The sequence below is a fragment of the Puma concolor genome, chromosome A1 (genome assembly GCF_028749965.1).
Source record: "Puma concolor isolate L17-30 chromosome A1, mPumCon1.1.hap2, whole genome shotgun sequence".
Taxonomy (NCBI): Eukaryota; Metazoa; Chordata; class Mammalia; order Carnivora; family Felidae; genus Puma; species Puma concolor.
The window spans coordinates 173870229-173892710 of NC_141667.1; the positions used below are offsets into that span (position 1 = coordinate 173870229).

At 43.7% G+C, this 22482-nt stretch overlaps 1 protein-coding gene across 1 annotated transcript in view; it reads right to left on the minus strand.

The window, feature by feature from the left end:
* Positions 1–21843, minus strand: part of HS6ST3 (heparan sulfate 6-O-sulfotransferase 3) — a 674043-nt gene extending 652200 nt beyond the window's left edge. The window contains exon 1 of the mRNA XM_086709323.1: positions 20351–21843. Within this exon, the coding sequence (XP_086565449.1) occupies positions 20351–21054 (704 nt within the window). The 5' untranslated portion in view covers positions 21055–21843. The remainder of the gene's footprint in view (positions 1–20350) is intronic.
* Between the last annotated feature and the right edge of the window lie 639 nt (positions 21844–22482).

Sequence of the window (22482 nt, forward strand, 5' to 3'; positions counted from 1 at the left end):
CCAGAGCAGCTTAATGTTGCTGAAGAAAATCACAGAACGTTGCTGACTGGACTGGTTTCAAATTTATAATCACAGGTCTCAGAACAGAACTCAATACTGCCAGACAGCTTACTTCCTAGGAAATTTGTTTTTCCAACTTCTGAGATAATTATTTACACCTTCTCTGCTCTCCTCAAGTTTCCAGCATTTGTTCCTCTCTGCCCCTCTCTCAGCTAATGACCTTGCTGTGTACTTCATAGAGAAAAGAATGCAATCAGATTAGAACGACCTCATCTTTCAACCCTCAGCTCACCAACCTGCCTGGATCTGTAGTCAAATACTCTGCCTTCATTTCTGTTAAAAAGAGAAGAAGATAGATGAGATCCTGTGTTCTATGATTGGATCATCTGTCATTGTCTTTAAAACATCGCTCCTACGATCACCCAGCTTTGCTTTATCATTCCTGTTAGCATTCAAACATGGCTCAGGGGCTCTTGCAAGGTTGCAGTCTCTGAAGACTAGACAGGGGCTGGGCGATCCCCCGCCAAGCCCACTCACACCGCTGTTGGCAGAAGGCTTTAGCTCCTTGCCATATGAGCCTCCCCAGAGGGTGCTCAGGACACAACTTTACCCAGAGAAAGAGATGACGGGGGAGGGGTGAGAGACGGAGAGAGAAAGAACACTAATACAGAAGCCACGGTCCTTTTATAACCTAACCTCTGAAGCGGCATCTCATCGCTTTGGTTGTATTCTGTTCATTAGAACCAAGTCACTGAAGTCAATCCTGGGGGGTAGAGAAGAATTAAGCTTTACCTCTTGAAGAGAAGAGCGTCAGAGAATTTTTGGACATATTTGTAAAACCATCACTGTTTAAGGACTTGAGGTAATTCTAAATGTGATACTGAACAAAAAATAATATCTCTTCAGTCCAGCATATATTTGGAGCCCTCTATAAACTACCCTATATCATCCCAATATCACACCCTCTTCAGCCAATTCAAACACTTTATTATGTGCCTGTTTATTACTGAAAATATTCACACTCTTTCTTACAGCACATCTTCTTTAGAACTTGTATATGTAGTTCTGAATACAATACCATGAGTGGACTTGAATGTTGTGATGTAAATATTTCCAAGTCATTTTGTCTATGCCTTACAGAACTGTATTTCACTCTTTCAAAGCCAGGACCAGATCTCCCCAGTCTGTGTCCTCCACAATGCCCAGTATTGGGCTACGTCCAATCACGAATCAATCAATCAATCAATCAATCTAGCCAGCTACCTATAGAAATAAAACCACTTCAAAATAAAATTAAATAACAAAACCACTAATTCAAAGGGATACATGCACCCCCATGTTTATAGCAGCATTATGTACAATAGCCAAGATATGGAAGCATCCCAAATGTCCAATGATAGATGAATGATAAAGAAGATGTGGTATATGTGTACAATGGAATATTATTCAGCCATAAAAAAGAAGGAAATCTTGCCATTTGCAATGACACGGATGAGCTAAAGAGTATACTGCTAAGTGAAACAAGTCAGTCAGAGAAAGACAAATACCATATGATTTCACTCATGTGTGGAATTTTAGAAACAAAAGAGCAAAGGAAAAGAAAAAGAGAGAGAAAAACCAAGAAACAGACTCTTAACTGTAGAGAACAAACTGATGATTGCCGGAGTCGAGGGGTGTGGGGAGATGGGTTGAATAGGTGATGGGGATTAAGAACTTAGGGCACTTGTGATGAGCACTGGGTGTTGTGTGCAAGCGTTGAATCACTATATTGTATACCTGAAACTAATATAACACTGTATGTTAACTAACTGGAATTAAAATAAAAACTTTTTAAAAATTAAATATTATATCACTCTTGTCAACAAGTCAATGTTCTCACAACATTGTATTATTCAATTTTTTTTAATGTTTATTTATTTTTGAGAGAGAGAGAGAGACAGAGCATGAGCGGGAGAGGGGCAGAGAGAGAGAGAGAGAGAGAGGGAGACACAGAATCCAAGGAAGGCTCCAGGCTCTGAGCTGTCCACACAGAGCCTGACACAGGACTTGAACTCACAAACCATGAGATCATGACCTGAGCCAGAATAGGATGCTCAACCGACTGAATCACCCAGGTGCCCTCACAACGTTGTTTAAATTGTAAGGGATCATTGAGGTCACCATTCTACAGCCCATCCTTTTCCTCCCTCTGTCCTCCCACATCCATGTCCTCCTGTAGCTCAGAACCATACGAATTGAAGACCTGGTCCCACACCACCCTCGGCAACCAAGCCACAGTCCTGACTATGAATGTGAGGGCAATGACTAGTCGAATCCAGAACCCAATCCCAACTTGACTTTGCTTCTGTACTCTGATCACTTGTTTTTTACTCTGCTTCTGAACCTACTTTTTACCACTTTTATGCTTTTGAATAACTAGATTCCGTGTCCTATATTTGAGTTCCATTCTTAATGGCTGTTTTAAGGATACTCGGGGATTTATTTTAATCATTTGTGGTAGGAAGAGCGGACACAGAAATGATTGTTAGGAAGGAAGGAGTTTTGTATACTCACAGAGCCCTGGTGAAAGAAGGCCCAGTATGCCACACCAGGCCACGTAGGGGAGCACCAGGGTCAGCTAGGTGACAGAGGAAGCAAGGGGAAAACCTGGACAAGAGGCTTTCTTGTGGTTTCTCAGGGAAGGAACAAGGGAGGCAGGGTTTAGGACGGGCTGGTTTGAGTCGTTGCTGTGGGCTCTGGGGTATAGCAGCTGTGCTAAATTGTCTAATACCTGGCCCTCAGGTGATTAGCGCAGGGGTGGGGCACGGGGGACAGTGACCTGGAGTATAAGAGCTTAGTAAAGGAAATGGTTGGGGATATGCGCTCTGAGTTAGTTGGCTTTCATGTGCAAGACATGCTCAATGTCATGGGCACGTACTTTATCTCCAGGAATTAGCTAACCCTGGGAGGGGCAATCCCTCCAAGGGTCAGTAAGGCCCCAGATGTCAAGGCATAAAATACAAAAACCAGAAAACATGGTTGTTATTATAATAATAATAATAATAATAATAACAACTTAGCTCCACCCTGGTTCTGCCTTGCTCTTCCTGGTATTCTTACTACCTGCCTAGACAGCAGTCATATATGCACAATATCAGCACAGGTATGGTTCTGCAGTACACTTATCTTAATGTGCACTGAAACTAATGTAACACTGTATGTTAATTATACTTGAATGAAAAATAATAATAAAGTACTTGCTACTTTCTGCTCAAAAAAAAAAAAAAAAAGAGAGAGAGAGAGAGATGGTTCTGAAATCAGACACACCTCAGTTAAAACACCTCACTGCTTTTAGGGGTGCCTGGGTGGCTCAGTCGGTTAGGCGCCCGACTTCACCTCTAGTCATGATCTCACAGTTTGTGAGTTTGAGCCCCACGTCGGGCTCTGTGCTGACAGCTCGGAGCCTGGAGCCTACTTCAGATTTCTGTGTCCCCCTCTCTCTCTGCTCCTTCCCCACTCATGTTGTCTCTCTCTGTCTCCCAAAAATAAAATGAAAAACATTTAAAAAATTAAAATAAAGGAAAAAACCTCACTGCTCCACCAATGATTAATTCTGCAGCCACGAACAAGTCACTTAACCTCCCTGAGCCTCATTTTCTCATCTGTACAATGAAGGTGATAATGGTACCTACTTAATGCAAGTCCTTACATAAGAAAGCACTTAGCCTAAAGCAGGGTAAGCAATTAAAATGTGTCAGCAATAATTACTAGTTCTTCTCCCTCTGATTTCTCCCAAAGTGTACTGTGATTGATATGTAGTAGACACTCAATAAATGTATGTTGAAGTTAACTAAACCAACAAGGAAGTAAATGGAAAAAAAATCAATGAATAATCTTTGACTAAGCACAGAAATGTTAACACGTTTCATAGATGTAGTTAGGATAATTGGCAGACCAGAACTTGGAAGTGAGGCCTGGATTTGAAGTCTAGTTTTGTAATTTAATCCCATGTGTCTCTCTACAACAGGATGGAGAGTCTATTGGTAGGCTCTCCAACATCCATTCCCCCCTTTCCCTTGCTGGGAGAGCCTTGATTTTGTCCTGCTATCCACTATCCCCACCTTCACGGATAAATCCTGGAGGTCCTATTCCCATTGCCATTGATTGGCTTAGGGGTGGGAAAGTGAACTTTCTGCTCTAAATATTGTCCCTTTGGCCAGGAAATTCTGCCTGAGCAACTGCAGCCTTCCTGCAACCATGAGTCAACAAGGTTAAGGGGGTAAGGCAAAGGTGTGAAAAAACACCTGGGGCCTCAGTAAAATAATGACAGCTAACATTTAATGAGTGCTTACTGTGCTTCAGGTATACCTCTAAATGTCTGTGTGCATTAACTCATATGATCCTCAATACTAATACCAGGTAGGAATGTTTTTATCACTGTTTTACAGGTCGAGAAACTGAGGCTTCAAGTATTCACACAGTCTGTGCAAAGTCACATGGCAGAAAGTGGCAGAGTCGGTATTCAAACCCACGGTTGGACTCCAAAATTATGTTCTTTGCCTCTTTGCTTTACTAGATCTGGAAAATGCTATCAAGACAGAATCAACCAATTCTCTCTGGGCTTGTTATGAGACTTAAAATGTCTCACTATTAAGCCAATATGAACTTGAGATTTTGTTAAATGCAGCTGATAGTTTCCCAATAAATATACTCAGATTCTTCATCTGTAAAATGGGGACACTTCTACGTGCCTCAGAGGGTTGCCGTTAACATAGAGTTCAACAAGTGCAATACCCTCCCTCTCTTCTTCTGGATCACCTCCTACTGCTGGTCATCACATCTCTCCTGGTTTTCCATCAGCTTACTGACCTTCTTCCAAGACTCTGGTCCAGAAGAAGTCTGGTCAGGTCATGATCTCATTGCTTGCGGGTTCGAGCCCCACATGGGTCTCTGTGCTGATAGCTCACAACCTGGAGCCTGCTTCAGATGCTGTGTCTCCCTCTCTCTCTGTCCCTCCCCCACTTGCACTCTGTCTCTCTCTCGTCCGCTCTCAAAAATAAATAAACATCAAAAAAAAATTTTTAAGACTCCAGTCCAACCCAGATACTTTGTATAGTTTAAGGTCTCCACCCAAGCAAATGTGTATATCCTCCTAGAAGTGATCAAGCATACCTCATATATGAAAACCAGCTCCTTACTAAGCAAAGTTATTCTGCTAACAGATCTTTATTATGAAACATAAACTCTTGATTCTAGAAGATTTTATTTTCTCTTCTAAAGTAACTTTTTGCTCTCCTGTAATTAGCTTCAAAAGCAAGTATGCAGAGAACAGCTCAGTAGATTATCACATGCTAAATCAGCTTAAATGAAAATGAGTTACATTCTCAGCACACTTTGAGGACATATTAACCGAAAGTTATAATTTATAGTGGTCATATGAAAATAATGATAAAGTCATGAATACAAAAGTAAAAATACCAATTTTAGGATAGCTTCCTCAAAAGGGTAAAGCAATGCAGGGGAAAAAAACTTTTATACCTTGATCTGTGCCAAATCCCTGGAAAAAGAGTTTCCTGATGGTCTAAGGAGAAAAACTTGAGCATCTTGATAAGCCTTTTATGATATATTATGTCCTGTTTTAAGTGAAACTGCTCATTACTCTAACAAGTTGTTGAGCTGAATGTGTGTTTTGCATATTTTCGAATGCATCTTTGTCATTCCTGATTTTTGACACTCCCTGTAAACACTGAATTATATATTCATTGCATTTCCAAAATCCAACTTTCCTTCCTTTTCCATTCTATGTCAAAAGGCTCCTCACTGTCAGAGTAAATTTAAGTTTGTAGAGTACTTTATCCTTTCCCAAGTGTTTTCACTTAACCTCCAACAATTTCTTTCATTCTTTCATTTATTCAGCCAACATTTATTTGACAGCCATTATGACCAGGCACTATTCTAGGCACTGAGGATGCAGAGGGAAACAAAACAGTCACTATCTTCAGGAAGCTTAAATATTGGCAGGAAGGCCACACAATCAATAAGTAAACAAGTCCATGAAGAAGCCTAGATTCAAACCGTGTTGCTTAATCACAAGTGCAGAGCTCTTTTCAGGATAACACTCTCCCTCCTTGGTCCAAATGAGCTGACACAAAAGTTCTCTTTGCCACGAATTTGGGCAGTTTGATTTCTTGGACTCCAATCTCTTTGGGTTTCCAAAAGGGCTCAGATTTTTCATAGTCTTCTGAAAAAATTCAGTGGACAACTATCGAAGCAGCATCTAATAACCAATTCATTCAGAGCACTGTTACAGACAGTTGGGAAGATTATCCCTTATCCTCCCCAAAACAAAAGAATTGTGGATTTAGAAATAAAATTTAAAAAGAAACATACACACCTGTAAATGTTTGTGGGCGTTAACTCAGATGATCCTCATTACTAATTGTCGGAGGAAGTCATCTAGAGGATGGAACCAACGGGTGAGCCAGCACAAGTTGGACCTGTGGTAAATGGAAGGCATCCCCCAGCCACTCCCCTGTCCTTGGAATGCACTTTCTGCCTACATCCCCACACTAGGAGCTGTCTCTAGGACACGGCCTTGAGATAGTAAGGTGTAGAGACCATCTGGACTGAACTCAGCTAAGGTCTCTGTATAAACTCTTAAGATTCTGGCAGGCAGGTGCAGAATCATCATGGGGCCACGCGCCCAAGACAAGCCTCATATGTAAGTTCCCTTGCTTAGTAAACCCGCTGCCTACCAATCTGGAATGGCTGTCTCTTCCTTCAGTCTTTCTTTGCCCTCCATGTACAGGGGTGTTTCTGATTTCACCCAGGAAGCTCCCAAAGTCTGGAACCAACACTGACACCAAACAGGAATGTTTTTATCACTGTTTTATGGGTCAAGAAAACAAAGCCTGAAGAACTCGTGCAATCCGTGACAGGTCGTATAATAGTAAGTAATAGAGTCAGGACTTAAACCTACATTTGGGCTTCAGAACATATGTTCTTTGCCTTTTATTTTACTGGATCTAGAAAATGCTATTGAGGCAGAATGTCTGCCAATGCTAAGACCTTCTTCCCTGGAAAAATATGGTCACATAAAATTTTAAAGTACAAATTAATATCCTGCAAGAGTCTACTCATTTAGTTATTAGCCGTCGTGACTACACAGGCTTTCCACGGGACAGCATTTCAAATGACTCCCCTTTGCCTGTTTTCCGTCTTACAGCACTCACTAGTAGGTTAACTTCTTCCAAGTATCATTAGTAATTCATGACTTATTCGTGAAGGTGCACGGCTAGCACTACTACAGACCTAATACAATGAATATCTTATTAGGAAGAAATTAACAAATGAATTGTTGCCGATCAATAGGTGTTGAAGAGAAAATTACAATGATAGTAAAGCCTAAATAATTTATACACAATATTGATTTTTTCATTACATTAATTATTCTTTATAGCACACATAGGGAACTCGCAGAATAAAACTTTCAAAGCAAAGAAATTTATCTGCAGTGGTGCTGTAGGCTTAAGTGTGAATTTAAAAGACAAAGAATGGACCATGAGAGCTGAGAAGTATTTTTAGATTAAATACGCATCAGATAATAAATTTGACAGCTCCAACGTACCAGAGTTCCTTCATGTTGTCTGACGGTTTTATACACAATACTTTTGATATTTATTTATCAAGAGAAGTATTGATAGAACTGTTTCTTTAATAGAATCATTAGAAATAGAACTATCCATTAATCCACCTCTTTCATCGAATGTTTGGAAGGCAGAATGACAAACTCGATGAAGCTATGTGGGAAAGAAAACCTTCTCTAACAGCTCGCCCAGAATCTTTAAGTTAACGGGACTTACATTCAGTTGACTGGAGTGCAGGCTCCTTATAGTTAATATTCGGAGCCAGCAGAATACAATTCCTAAGGCAATTTTTTTTTTAATTTTTTTTTCAACGTTTATTTATTTTTGGGACAGAGAGAGACAGAGCATGAACGGGGGAGGGGCAGAGAGAGAGGGAGACACAGAATCGGAAACAGGCTCCAGGCTCTGGGCCATCAGCTCAGAGCCTGACGCGGGGCTCGAACTCACAGACCGCAAGACCGTGACCTGGCTGAAGTCGGAGGCCTAACCGACTGCGCCACCCAGGCGCCCCCCTAAGGCAATTTTATCATGGCAAGTACACTTCACACAGATGCAAGGGCCTGCACAAGAGCCTGATGTTTGCAGACCATTGACAACTCTAGCCATCACATAATGGGGTTCTAGAGAACAAAAAACAGTGCTGTACATAAAGAGTACATACATGTGAAAAAGAGTATGTTCTTCATGGATGATGCTGTTCCCAGCAACGCAAAATCCCCTCCTCATGGATGGAAGAAATGAACTCAACACACATGAGCCAAGCTCAGTAGAGGTACTAGGGACAGATATTGAATTGAATATCTACAAATGCATATGTTGAATCATGTTTGGCTCATGACATTTTGACTCTTGGAATTTGCACAGTGAATTGATAGTTCTTATGTCAAGTTTTCTCAGACATCAGCTTTAACTATTTTTCAGTATTAATGTTAGGAGATTCCATGTTCCTAATATTTTGCAAAGAGTTGCATATATGTATAGTATCAAGCATATCATATCTCTCCCGCAAAATTAATATGGAAATAGTGTTTCAAATGGCTTTTAAATAAAAACAAAAAAAAACATTAAAATAGTTTCAAATTGATACTTTTTTCTAATTGATACATTTTTTTTTCTTTCCTCATCATTCACCCCGAGACTGAAAGCCACATTAATGTTACTTTTAATGTTCTTAATGTTCTTGGAAGAAAATCTAAGCAACAGGAAGCATCTCATCTCACAAGTGTGCTTTTGCAAACTACAGCCGGTTTTGCAAACTATTTTGTCAGTCTCAATTAATATCTCTATACAACTTCAAATTTATAAAATACCACATACAGGTATAATATAATATGCATCATAATACAGGTAAAACTTCCCCAATCTGTTACTATTATCAGCTGATTCTGGGGTGACAAAACACCCAAATTTAGCATCATTTCTATCGTTCAGTGAAAAAGTCACTGTCTATGGTGACTGCTATTCTGTGGAGTGTGCTTTGCTGCATTCACCGTTCTTTAGGTGGAGACTAACAGTCCATACAGAAAACATGAGGTCCAGGTACGAAAAGAACAGATATTTATAAGTGGTCTCATTTGTAGACTTGAACAGGACATTCATAAAATGGATTAGAAGATATTTCAAACTATTTAAAGGCAAGTTATTCTGCGTGTTCATCCCACCCACTGCCCACCCCCCCCCAAACCCAAATCCATTCTCCATCTTTCTCTGGCTTGTGGAACACACGTGGTTATATCAAGTAGCTCTCTTACTGTTCACTTTCTGCGTGGATTCAGCCAGTGGAAGGCAATGGAAGGAGACCGGCAGGTGGGAGGAGAAAGTGATCAGGATATTTCCTCCCCATCCCGTCCTCTCTGCCTCAAGCAGCTCCCGTGGGAAAGCCCTTCTTACCACTGGGGCCATAGCTCCTGTCAGGCCCCAGCAGACAATGGATGCTGACAACATGGTCTCCTCTCTCTGCCACTTCAGGCCCGGAGGGGATACCCTTGTCGGTAGTTACAAGGGGCCCCAGGTCCAGTGGTGGCCCTTAACCAGTCCATACCTCTGTAATAGCCCCATCACAATCCCAGAGTGTCCCTCTGTTTGCTTCTAGGACCCTGACTAATACAGCTAGCTGTGCTAGAGAAGAAGAATGTGTAAGTAATCAAAAGAACACCCGCAGCATTTAATGACACCGGCCCTCGGAGGCAGGGGATAGATGGCGAATTACTCCCCATGAAGGCACTAATGAGACCAACCATTGCACGCAAGATAAACTGCTCACCTCCATTTTCAATATTCCTTCTGATTCGGTTTTTTAAGATTTCATTCTTCACCTTGACTACTTGTGTCCTTCTGCTCTCCCTCCTCCGTAGCATCCTTCTAATTTACGCTCCACATTATCAGTGTCTGTTCTCTCTTCCCGGGCATGTCACTTTGTTTTTTACTGTACTATACAGATCTTACCTTCCACACACAGCTTAAGTTACCAACTATATGTGTTTAAAGTCATGTGTACCCTTCTCTCTAGTTCTGTTTTCACTTTTTCAAGCAAATCTATAAAATTCTACAAGTCCATAATTAGAGTCCACAAAATATAGAAGCTACCATCCAACTATATAGTCAACATCCATAACCTTGATTCCTTTGAAAGAAATACTCTGTAAAATCCAACAAATAAATGTGGAGGACAGCAAGGAGGTTAGCATTTCTACCCTCTTACGTTTATAAAGAAACTAGAATGCAGAGGTAACCGTGAACATACGGTGTTAAATGCAAGGTTCTGACAACAAATGGCACAGTACTTACCAATAAAAGCATGCTAAGATATTAATAATAGCAATGAACTGCAAATATTTATGTGCCCACAGGCAACTAATTCAATTTCACTGCAGGATTGCTCCATTTATGAATTTAATTGTGTGTGTTTAAACATTTTTGCTGCTGTTTCATTAATTACCCATAAAAAAAATAAAATGATATGCTGAAGAAGAGGAAGAGTGAGAGTTTCCATTCAAATGCCTTCATTTAAGTGCCCACTAAGTGTCCACGGCAGCTTACAAATTAACACTTACCTTCATCATCTGTGGCTTTTCTGCATCACAACTTACAGATTCATTTTTCGTCTCTCAGGATGAGAAGTGCCAGAGTCAAAAAGGACGGTACAGGGGCACCTGCGTGGCTCAGTCGGTTAAGCATCTGACTCTGGATTTCAGCTCAGGACATGATCTCACCATCCTGAGATTGAGCCCTGCATCAGGTTCCACACTGAGCATGGAGCCTGCTTAAGATTCTCTCTCTCCCTCTCCTTCTGCCCCTCCCTTGCTGGCTCACTCTCACTCTCTCTCTCTCTCTCTCTCTCTCTCTCTGTCTCTCTCTCTCTCAAAAAAAAGGAAGGGGAATGGTACAGGCTTACCTATCATTTTATTTTTACACAAAACAGCGTGGATGTGTAAGACGAGCCCCATGAGAAGAAAATGATGGCTAATGCTTACATGTGGCAGGCTTTGCTTCAAAGGTGCCACATGCACCGTGAGAACCCACCAGGAGTAGTACCACCATGTCTCCCATTTTCCAGAAAAGGAATCAAAGTACAGAACAGGTAACTGACTTATTCAGGGTCACATGAGAGTAAGAGGTTGAGCCAGATGAAAATCCAGCTCCCTTGACTTCACAGCCCATGCTCTTAAACATCACCCTAACTACACTCACAAATTGGACATCAGCACAACTCACAGTGATTTTCAGTGACTGATAAATTTGTCACTGATTTCTTCCAATTTCCCTTGAGGACTGTTTTCCTAATTTGGGGTCTCCTTCCAACACTCCTCAATATCACAACCACCTCAACCATCTGACTTCAACCAGTAGTAATCCAGTACATATTATTTACACTTTTCTCAGCTTCCCAACCTACATCGAAGACACTGTGCTCTCCAGAGGCTGATTTTTTTTCTTTTTTACTAAAGTTACAATAAATGAGATTAACCTTCCCAAGAGGCTGTTTGTACCCACATGAATTTCTGAGTTGTAGCATACTATCTCATAGGAGAAACCTCCTAGCATAGTCCAATAAGGTCTGGCTTCTGTCCTTACTTTTACTCCTCTAGAGAATCAAAGGAGTTGACATCTTGCTAATCATGGAAGGCAACTACTAACAATTAGAACTGTCACCTGAAGTAAGAGAGTCATGCTATAAAACATTTAATCATTCCCTCTTTTAAAGAACCACAATCTTGTCAGGTTATGCTGATATTTTTCCAATGTAATCTAGAACATGTCACAGACTTTCAGCTGACGTTTATGGAGTATCTTTCATAGATCAGTCTCTGTGCTGGGAACTTTGCGTGTGTTTTACTGAGCAAATGTATGTGCTAGAGGAAGATATAAACAAATAATATCATCTAAGTTAAACGTCTGGTACACTTCCCAACACATAGTTAAATGCTTAGCTATAATTAAAACAAAGCTCTAGGGCGCCTGGGTGGCGCAGTCGGTTAGGCATCCGACTTCAGCCAGGTCACGATCTCGCGGTCCGTGAGTTCGAGCCCCGCGTCGGGCTCTGGGCTGATGGCTCAGAGCCTGGAGACTGTTTCCGATTCTGTGTCTCCCTCTCTCTCTGCCCCTCCCCCGTTCATGCTCTGTCTCTCTCTGTCCCAAAAATAAATAAAAAACGTTGAAAAAAAATTAAAAAAAAAAACAAAGCTCTATTAGCCAATTAAAATCAACAGAGGATTTATATATAATATCCATAATTTAACAAACTCAAAAACAAGATAATTAATACTAGAAAATATTAATTTGGGCTCCCCATTTAATTGTTTTCATACTAAACCTATTTCTTGGCCCAATAATTTATTTCATGAGTCTTAAAATCACATTAGGATTTGGCAGTATCATTTAGACCTGTTTAATCCATTATCAAGCATAAGTGACTTTCAAATGCCATAAGCTTCTGATTGTCCTTCGTCAAAATGAGATGATGATAATTAGCTTTGGGGAATAATAATACAAGAGTCTAAGATTAAGCAAACCCACATTGTCAGTGGCTAAATTTACCTAGAATTCAATTATTACAAGAGCATTTGGATTTTTCCAAAAAAAAATCAACCCTTGCCAATATCCCAAGGTAACCAGCAAGAAAGAGGCAAAAAAATAAATCATCGATCACCATTTGCCAGGTTCCAGTTTTAGCTTCACAACTCAAAAAGAAAAAAAAAGGAATGGGTTTAATTCAACCTGTTTCTGATTTATAGCAAATGTTGGTGGTTTGGACCAGAAGCAATACTTTCAGAGACTCTGTAATGAACATGTAAGTGGATACAGCATAGAGACAATCTCTTATCTCCTTAGTTTCACACAGCACACAAACCTGATGGTGAAAATTAACCTTCTTCGCAGTTCAACATTTCTAATTAGAAGAGACATCAAAGAGATTATACTTTAGAAGGCTGTATGGGCCATAATATTCTAGACAATCTGAAAGAGAGCTCTGCTGACTCCTTATATATTGCAGCCCACTGTCTAAAGGAAAAAGCAATAACCAGATGATGTTTCAAAGTGGTGATGGCTTAAAACATAAGAGACTCTTAAAAACTGAGAACAAACTGAGGGTTGATGGGGGGTGGGAGGGAGGGACGGTGATGGGTATTGAGGAGGGCACCTGTTGGGATGAGCACTGGGTGTTGTATGGAAACCAATTTGACAATAAATTTCATATTAAAAAAAAAAAAAAAAAAACCAAAGTGGTGAAGGCTTTTGGTGGTAAGTTGTGTTATATTTTCTCATCTTTCCTTTTTTTAAATTTTGTGAATATTTATTTATTTATTGTTTTTATGTTTTTTTTTTTTTTTTTTTTGAGAAAGAGAGAGAGACAGAGTACAAGCAGGGGAGGGGCAGAGAGAGAGGGAGACACAGAATCTGAAGCAGGCTCCAGGCTCCGAGCTGTCAGCATGGAGCCCAACAGGGGGCTCAAGCTCACGGACTGTGATATCATGACCTGAGCCAAAGTTGGAAGCTTAACCGACTGAGCCACTCAGGCGCCCGACTCATCTTTCCTTTTTATATTCATTATGAAGAAACAGAAGCTCTAGTACACTGGACTACTGCTTTTGGCCCTCACCATGTAAAACAGTCTATACCACCAGACCTGTGCTTTCCAAGTTTCCTTGGTGGAAATATTTACAAATGTTTGACAACTGAGTAGTTCATTTGTAATCTTTTTTTTTTGGGGGGGGGGGGTTGTGTTTTGCTTTCTCTGCATGGGGCAGAAGAGGGGAGAAGAAAGATACCCTGAATTCAGCTTAGATTAGAACACAGAATCTTAAAATAGAAGGCCAGAGAGGCTAAGCTCTTCCTCAGGGAATAGTTCCTTTCACAACCTCAGTGGTTAATGAGCCAGATTTCAAGTTTTCACTGCTGGGGAGTAAGCCACTGCACAAAAGAGTCCATCCGCATTTTAGATAGCTACAAATTTTAGGAAGTTCTTACTCTGAGTTGAAACCTTCTCCAACCACCTGAATCTCAAGTATCCTAGTTCCATCCTTTGGAGAAATACAGAGCAAGCTTCCTCCATCTTGCACACCTTCCTCCTTTGAGTATTTGAAGGCAATTTTTACATCTCTCCTTATTTTTTGCCACCTCTATATTAAATCCCCCCTGTTCCTCCAAATTATTCCTCATGTGACATGGATTCCAGCTGCTGCAAATAAATTGGAGCTGCAGCTTAACATTAAAATGTTCCTACACACAAGAATGCAAGGGAGAGATCTGAAAGTTTGTTTATTTTTTATTTACTTACACCTGTAATTGACACAGTTGGAAAGACTATCCAGAACCCAATGGTCCCTGTGGGAGCTGTATATATGTGAGCTCCCCTTATCACTACACACACACACACACACACACACACACACACACACACACCAGTCCCATGGATGGTTCTGTGATACCAGGTGGGTCCGGAAACCTCACTGCCCCGGCCCCATGGACTGGCTAAAAGAAGACTCACAAGTTCCAAGCTGGGCTATTCAGAGTCATGCCCCAACATTTCAAATTGGAACATGGAGAAGGCTTGCTAGCCTCTTGGCCTGTGGAGCTATTAGACATGACAGCCATTTACCCATTTCATAGAATAAGCCGATTGGACAGAGTGAGATCAATATCCAAAGGAGTATGGGGAGAAAGACCCCAAACTTCCAGTTCCAATCATTCTTGAAACCAACTCTAACCCTCCGTTTCCTGTGGTCTGGTTGTTAAGCCAGTAATGCCCCCTGGCTGAACTGAGTTTGAGTCAGGTTTATATCATTTGCAACACAGAAGGTCCTATCTACCACAATATTCATTAGATTCCAACTACTCTACCAGAACCAACAGAAAGTAGGTCATAAAAGGGAAAAATCACTACCCCACCCTATAAAAGGTGTGGACAGAATCTCTTGCCAGCTTTATTTAAGAATGAGAGTGATACTCACCTATCAAAGATGAAGGTCTTTCATCCTAATGACTAACTTCCGTAGGGCTGACACTGTTCAAAACTGCATTCCTAGAACTATTGCAGTAACTGGCACATAATAAGAGCTTAAAACATTCTCCACTATACTTTTCATAGTAAACAGAAAAAACAATAGGCAAAACATCATATATAAATTATTAAAATGAATATTCAAGTCCCTGAATAAACCTTAGACATATCATTTCACTTCCTTGGGATTAAATTGCCCATTTGCCATATATATTGTAGGACTCGATCACCTCTTCAGTCTTCTTTAGCCATAAAATGCTATGATTCTATCCATACTCAACAATAGTAAAGAATAGTCTTCTAAAGGCCTGAACATGCAAATAAAAGAAGGGAACATGGTAATAAAGAAGGCAGCACAAGAATAATAATTAAAAAAAGAAGGGTTCCTGGGTGGATCAGTCAGTTGAGCATCAGACTCTTGATTTCAGGTCAGGTCATGATCTCATAGTTCACAGGATCAACCCCTGCTTCAGGCTCTGTGCTGAGCATGGAGGCTGCTTAACAGTCTCTCTCTCTCTCTCTCTCTCTCTCTCTCTCTCTCTGCCTCTCTCCCCTGCTCATGCACGTTCTCGCTCTCTCTCCCAAATAAATTAATAAATACAAACATACATACATAAAAAGAATAACCTACTAAAAAGATACTTAGGGAGGAAGCAGAAGAAAAATGAGCAGAAATCATCAGTGATGTGATTGAAGAGGTCACTCATACATGCCACCTTCTGATTTGCTTCCTATTTTACTCTAACTAATCATTGTGCTGGAAAAAGCCCTCTGTGCTGGGTCCAAACTGCCAGCCCCAGAGCCTTTTTCCCTTCCTGGGCATGTATAGTCCACATGATGGCTTCTCCATCTAAACCATGTCCTTTCAGAGTTGGCTTCCCACTTTTGCCTTTGGTCCTAGATATTCCATTTTTTCATCTTTAAAGATAAAGAATGTTTTTTTATCTTTAAAGTTTATTTACTTATTTTGAGAGAGAGTGTGTGTGTGAGCAGGGGAAGGGCAGAGAGAGAGAGAGAGAGAGAGAGAGAGAGAGAGAGAGGATCCCAAGCAGGCTCTGCACTATCAGTGCTTAAACTCACTATCAGTGCTTAACACAGGGCTTAAACTCACAAAATGTGAGATTATGACCCCGACGCAGGGCTTAAATTCACAAATTGTGAGATCAGAACCTGATCCAAAACCAAGAGTCGGAGGCTTAACTGACTGAGCCACCCAGGCGCCCCCTAGACATTCTCTCTTGCTCTCGCACCATTCCAGACAGGTTTCCTTTTTGTCACCAACAGAATATATACACCCAAGTACACTGTGTGCTTTCCCTGTTTCCCATCCTGTACCCTGCATTCACTGATGCCCAAATGTCCATAATTTTCCACTTATTTCTTAAGTTCGGAGTTTAGGATTCTGTCTCGACACAAGAAATCACAAAATGGCATCTCTATGGCCAACAGACACATGAAAAGGTGTTCAACGTGACTCATCATCAGGGAAACACAAATCAAAACCACACTGAGATACCACCTCACACCGGTCAGAGAGGCTAAAATTAACAACTCAAGAAACAACAGATGCTGGCGAGGATGTGGAGAAAGGGGAGCCTTCTTGCACTGTTGGTGGGAATGCAAACTGGTGCAGCCACTCTGGAAAACAGTGTGGAGGTTCCTCAAAAAATTAAAAATAGATCTACCCTATGACCCAGCAATAACACTGCTAGGAATTCACCCAAGGGATACAGGAGTGCTGATGCAGAGGGGCACTTGTACCCCAATGTTTATAGCAGCACTTTCAACAATAGCCAAATTATGGAAAGAGCCTAAATGTCCATCAACTGATGAATGGATAAAGAGGTTGTGGTTTATATACACAATGGAATACTACTTGGCAGTAAGAAAGAATGAAATCCTGCCATTTGCAGCAACATGGATGGAACTGGAGGGTATTATGCTAAGTGAAATAAGTCAGTCAGAGAAGGACAGATACCATATGTTTTCACTCATATGTGGATCTTGAGAAACATAACAGAAAACCACGGGAGAAGGAAAGGGGAAAAAATAGTTACAAACAGAGAGGGAGGGAGGCAAGCCATAAGAGACTCTTAAATACAAAATATTCTAAATAAATAAATAAAACTGAGGGTTGATGGGGGAGAGGCAGGGGAGAGGGGAAAATGGGTGATGGGCATTGAGGAGGGCACCTGTTGGGATGAGCACTGGGTGTTGTATGTAAGTGATGAATCACGGGAATCTACCCCCAAAACCAAGAGCCCACTGTATACACTGTATGTTAGCCAACCTGACAATAAATTATATTAAAATTAATTAATTAATTAATTTTAAATTTTTAAAATGGCATCTCTATAAAATAAGGTGACCTACTTTACAATGAGCTGCTCTAAGGAAGTCACCTCAGTTCCTTTCATAAAAGATGACCTTGATTCAAGAAATATTGTTAATACAATCAACAAGTAATGTTAAGTATGACTATATACCAGCACATTCTACTATGCACAGATACTGTGCTAAGTATGTTGCATACATTTGCCCTTTCAGGTCTCGTAACACCTCTCTAAGAGAGTACCAATTACTACCTATGCATTAAAGATGAAGATTCTGAGGCTCAGAAAGAGTAACTTACTCCTGCTTACTAAGTAAGAGCCACTCTTGGTTACACAAGAGAGCCATATCCATCTGAATCCAGAGTTCTTGCTGTTACCCACTACATGACTTACAAAGACACTAATCCCTGTGAGAAATGGGGAGGGGGGCCTTTCAGGGGGACCAAAAGCAAAGAGACCAGGGAACTAAAACATGATCTACTTCTTGATTTTGCTTAGAGTCTGCCCTATTTGAAGAACCTTGTTCCCATTATGTAGCAATAGATTATCTGCCATTTTGCATTGTGGAAACGTACCCTCCATTATCCAGGCTAATCTAGTTGACTGTAGAATGCTGTACTCGGGCATTCCAATGACAGACTACTAATTCAATCTTCTTGGTGAGGAAGATGGTACCGGACATCCCTTCAACCTTTTCCCTAAAACTTTAGATGTAGGGCACCTCACATAAACCACAACCATTCCTTCCTACAACATCTAGAGCAAAGAAGTAACTTAGAATATCAGGAAGGGGAGAGAGCGTGTAGAAGAAAAGGAAAAAGGATTATAAAGAGTAGTGTAAAAAAAAAAAAAAGCTACCATGAAAATTTTGAAATCAAAAAAAAAAAAGAAAGAAAGCAAACCGGTTCAGGGTGATTATCTGATAACTTGTGGTTCAGAGAGAAATAAATGTTCATGGTCCATCATTAAACAAAAAGAAGCACTTGTGCAACAGAAACTATATGTTCGAATAGCCACAGTGGAACTTTCCTGCATCCCAGCGTAGACACATACTGAGGATTTCCTATGGGAGTGAGACCTCAGTGCTGTAATCCATGTAGGGTCTATAGTAGCAGCAACATTTCATCACTAAGCAAAAATCCAGTTATTTTTGGTTCCAGGATCTCTAATTCCTCCTAAACTCTTCATCTATTCACTGTGAGTTTTACACATATTGGCAGAATATACTGCCGGTCTCTGTTAAAGAGTCTTTAGATGTTCCTGTGTGATAATCAAAGTCTCTAGTTTTACTGAAATGGAAGCTGGGACTCAGACTAGCAGACTCCCTGGGGTCATTCAGGAATTAATACATAAAGGTCTAAATACAAAAAGTACAACTTTGGCTAAAAGGTAGCAAAGATTGTCTCTCGTTGAAGTAATCTTGTTTGTCAGGAAGTTTGAGAGTCATAATTAATTGAAAAACTGTTTTGAGCTAAACATAGAAAGGCAGGATCTAAAATACTACACAATTAGACATTTTTAAAAGTAAAAGGTCTTTAAAATATGCTAAGGAAGGAGCCTTCATACCAAGCCCAACCAGTTTCCTATTCTAACCAATTTCCATTAAACAAGGAAAGGAGCAGGGAGGAGAGAAAGTATTTGAAAAACTGCCAGACTAAAAAATCCCATAATGAAATTTTGCTCATTCTTGGAGAAATGAAGTAGAATTAGATGCTTCAGTGGTGGTGAATTTCAGAATCTGGGTAGCTTCCAGTAAATGAAGTTTTTCCATAATGTCAAATGCAAAAGCTATCTGATATCAACATATTGAGCTTGAGTTTTTAAATTCCTATTTCCTTACACCAAATTGTTTGAAACCTTTGAGATAAAAACTTCAATAAACTAGTGTTCCAAGCTTTTAATATTTTAGTCCCTTGAGCAAGCATGTCAGATTAATCTTCAAATTGCAATGGGCAGAAAGAACATTCAACCAAATTCTCAAGCCCATGCCTCTCTCAAAGGATGTTAATAATGTAGGCAGTTTCATTGGCTATTAAGATTTCAAACTTTCCTAATTCTCAGCAGTATTGCTATTTAAAAGTAGGGGGTATGGGGCGGAGAAAACCATCTATCTTGAAAGGAAGGGATTTTACTTATTGTATCTCTGGATTCACTTAGCACGTAGCACGTTGCCAGGCACACAGTAGGCATTTAACTAACACCTCTGGCACGAGTTGATGGTTGGCCTGGGGGAGAGTGGAAATCTTGCTGAGAACAGCATGAGTCCAAATCTGGCATTGCTCAGCAACAAAGACCATCTCCAGAATTAGGGTTATCGAGGTACAGCAGGAATTTGAAAGTGTATCTTCAAAGACACATCAGGAGGATTGTTTCCCCGAGCTGGAGAGGAGCCACCCAAGAGCCACCTATAGAGGGATTCGGCTCGTCCGGGGGCTTCAGCATGTCTGTAAAACTCCTGCCCTGCCTCTCTACGCCCAGCTCCTCCTGCCTTTTACCGGGTTTGGGTTTCCACTCACACAACTTAGGAGCAAGATCCGACCTCGCTAGTCTAACCCAGGCCTCCTCTCCATTCCACGGTCAGCGGGAGGCCGCACCGTCCTAGACACACGGAAGAACATACACTATTGCTCCCGGACACCTCTGAAGATGCAAGGGGGTGGCAGGAACCCCGGGGGCGAGGGTGGGGTAAGGGAGGGAGAGGAGTGAGTTCAAGCCCAGGGCTCTAGCCAGAGGTTTCTTATCCCACTCCCCAAGCCTCTGCCCGGACCGCTGGAAGACGCTGGGGAAACTACCCGCAGGCTCGGGCAGCGCAGGGCCGCCCAGGGTCCGCACCGGGGGTGGGGAGAGGGGCGGGGAGGTGGCAGGAAGCGAAAGGGGGCCGGAGACAGTACCTGGTGTGGCTGTGGTTGCGGGGACAGTCTTTCTTCTCCATGATGGCCGGCACGCAGTTGGTGAGCTCCGTCCAGTCGGCATGCAGCCCGCAGCTCCAGCCGGTGGAGAAGCGGGAGAAGAGCCACGTCTCCTTCTTGCCCGGCCGGTGGCAGGTGCACTTCTTCTGGCCCGCTTTGCAGCTACACGGCTGCTCCAGCCGGATGTTCTTCACAAGGTGCCGGCCGAACGTGGTGCCCCCGGTCTTCTGGATGTGCAAGAACACAATCACGTCGCGCCCTTTGATATTGAAATCCACGAAGCGGGTCAGGTCCTTCAGGGTGAAGTTAAAGCGCGGCACGAACCGGGGCAGGGAGCCATTCTCGGGGGCCTCGGGGTCCGGCTCCTCTTCCTCCTCCTCTTCTTCCTCCTCCGGCTCCCCGAGCTCCTCGTCCTCGTCCTCCGGCGCCGCGGCCCCCCGAGGGCCCTCGGGCGGCCCCCGGGGTGGCGGGGGCAGCTGGGGCCGCCGCTCCCACTCCTCCGGCGGCGCCTGTGCCCGGCGGGCGGGACTCGGGGCGGCCGGCTGTCCGGCCTCCCCCGCGCGGGGCTGCTCCCCGAAGTTGGCGCAGGAGCTGGTGCAGGAGGGGGACACGTACTGGTACATGATGACCACGAAGAGGAGAGTGAGCACCGGCGTCAGCAGCCACTTGTTGAACCTTTCATCCATGGTCCCGCTCTCAGGCCGGCAGGCGAAGCGGCGGCGGCGGCAGCGGCGCGGACTGGCGCCCGCTCGGAAGTTTCGGGGACTCCGGGGCGCGGCTCCGAGTCCGCCGCTCCTCCATGCCCCTGACGCGAGGCGTGCGTCTGGCTGGCGGCCCCGCGGCACTCCGGCACTCCGGGGCTGGCAGCGCCGGGGCCTGCGAGCCGAGCGGGGAGGCGGGCGCCGGCGCGGGTGGCTGCGGCTGCGGCGTGGGGCGCCCTGCGCTCCCGGGGGCGCCCGGCTCGGCCCGCTCCCCGCTCCCGCCCGGGCGCGGCGCGCGCTCTCAGGCCACGCGGGGCATCCCGCCGCCGGCGCTCAGGCGCTCAGGCGCTCAGGCGCTGAGGAGCGCGGCTCCGGTCCTGCACCTGCCCGGGGCAGCCGGGCGGCTGCGGCCGCGAGCGCGGGGGCTGCATGAGGCTCGCCAGGGCGCGGGCCAAGGGCGAAGGCGCGGCCCGGCCCTGCCGCCCCGGCCGGCCGCGGGCACCGCGCTCGGAACGCGCGCCCGGCGCCTCTGCCCGCAGGTCGCCGGGCGCGGGAGCCGAGAGGGCAGACGGCGCCCGCCGCAAGTTTGCGGAGGAGCCCCCGCGGCGGCTGCGGGCGCGGCGCCTGTGCGCAGCCGCCTCTCCGGGAAGAGTCGCACTGCTGTCCGGGTCGGTCTGCCCAGGCGCGAGCACGCAGGCACACTCGCACACCCTGGCTGGCACCGCCACAACCCGCCAGCCGGTGTGACAGGAGCCCTGCTACCCGCAGCAAAAACCTGCCCTAGGTACGGAGCATGCGCCAAAGCCTTCCCCAGCCCCGGAGGAGTTTCCAGGGGAGGAGTCCGCTGCTCCGCGGGGCTCGGAGGAGGCAGCTGGGGGCGGGAATCCCTTCAGCCTCCAGCGAGGAGGTATTTGGGAGAGAGGTGAAGGCGGAGAGAGGAGAGAGGCCCCGAGGAGAGCCGCCGGCTCGGATCCGAGACCTCTAAATCCGCAGCTTTCTCTTCCTGAGGATGGACGCAAATCTGGCCGGCCTCTGTGCAGGAATACCACTTGCGCACCGCTGGCAGACTCACCTAGACAGGTCTGCGCTCGAGCTGGCTGGGGAAAATCGGCTCCAGACTGCTTTTAATTTCTACCCAAGACATTCTAACTGGTGCTCAAGTTTTATTCCGGTCCCTCCTTAACTACAGATTTGGTGTGTCCAACTCCACAATTGTATGCAACCAGCATCCATTCATCAATTATCCATTAGGTACCTGCTGTCTATCACAGGCTCTTTGTTGAACGCACACTTCATTTCCTCCACCACGGGACCAACCAGCCCACAACCGCGCAGTACTTAGAAGAGCTTAGGGGTCACCTCCTAAAATCCACCCTACTAATAATACACACCGAGTTCCCAAATGTGCAAGAC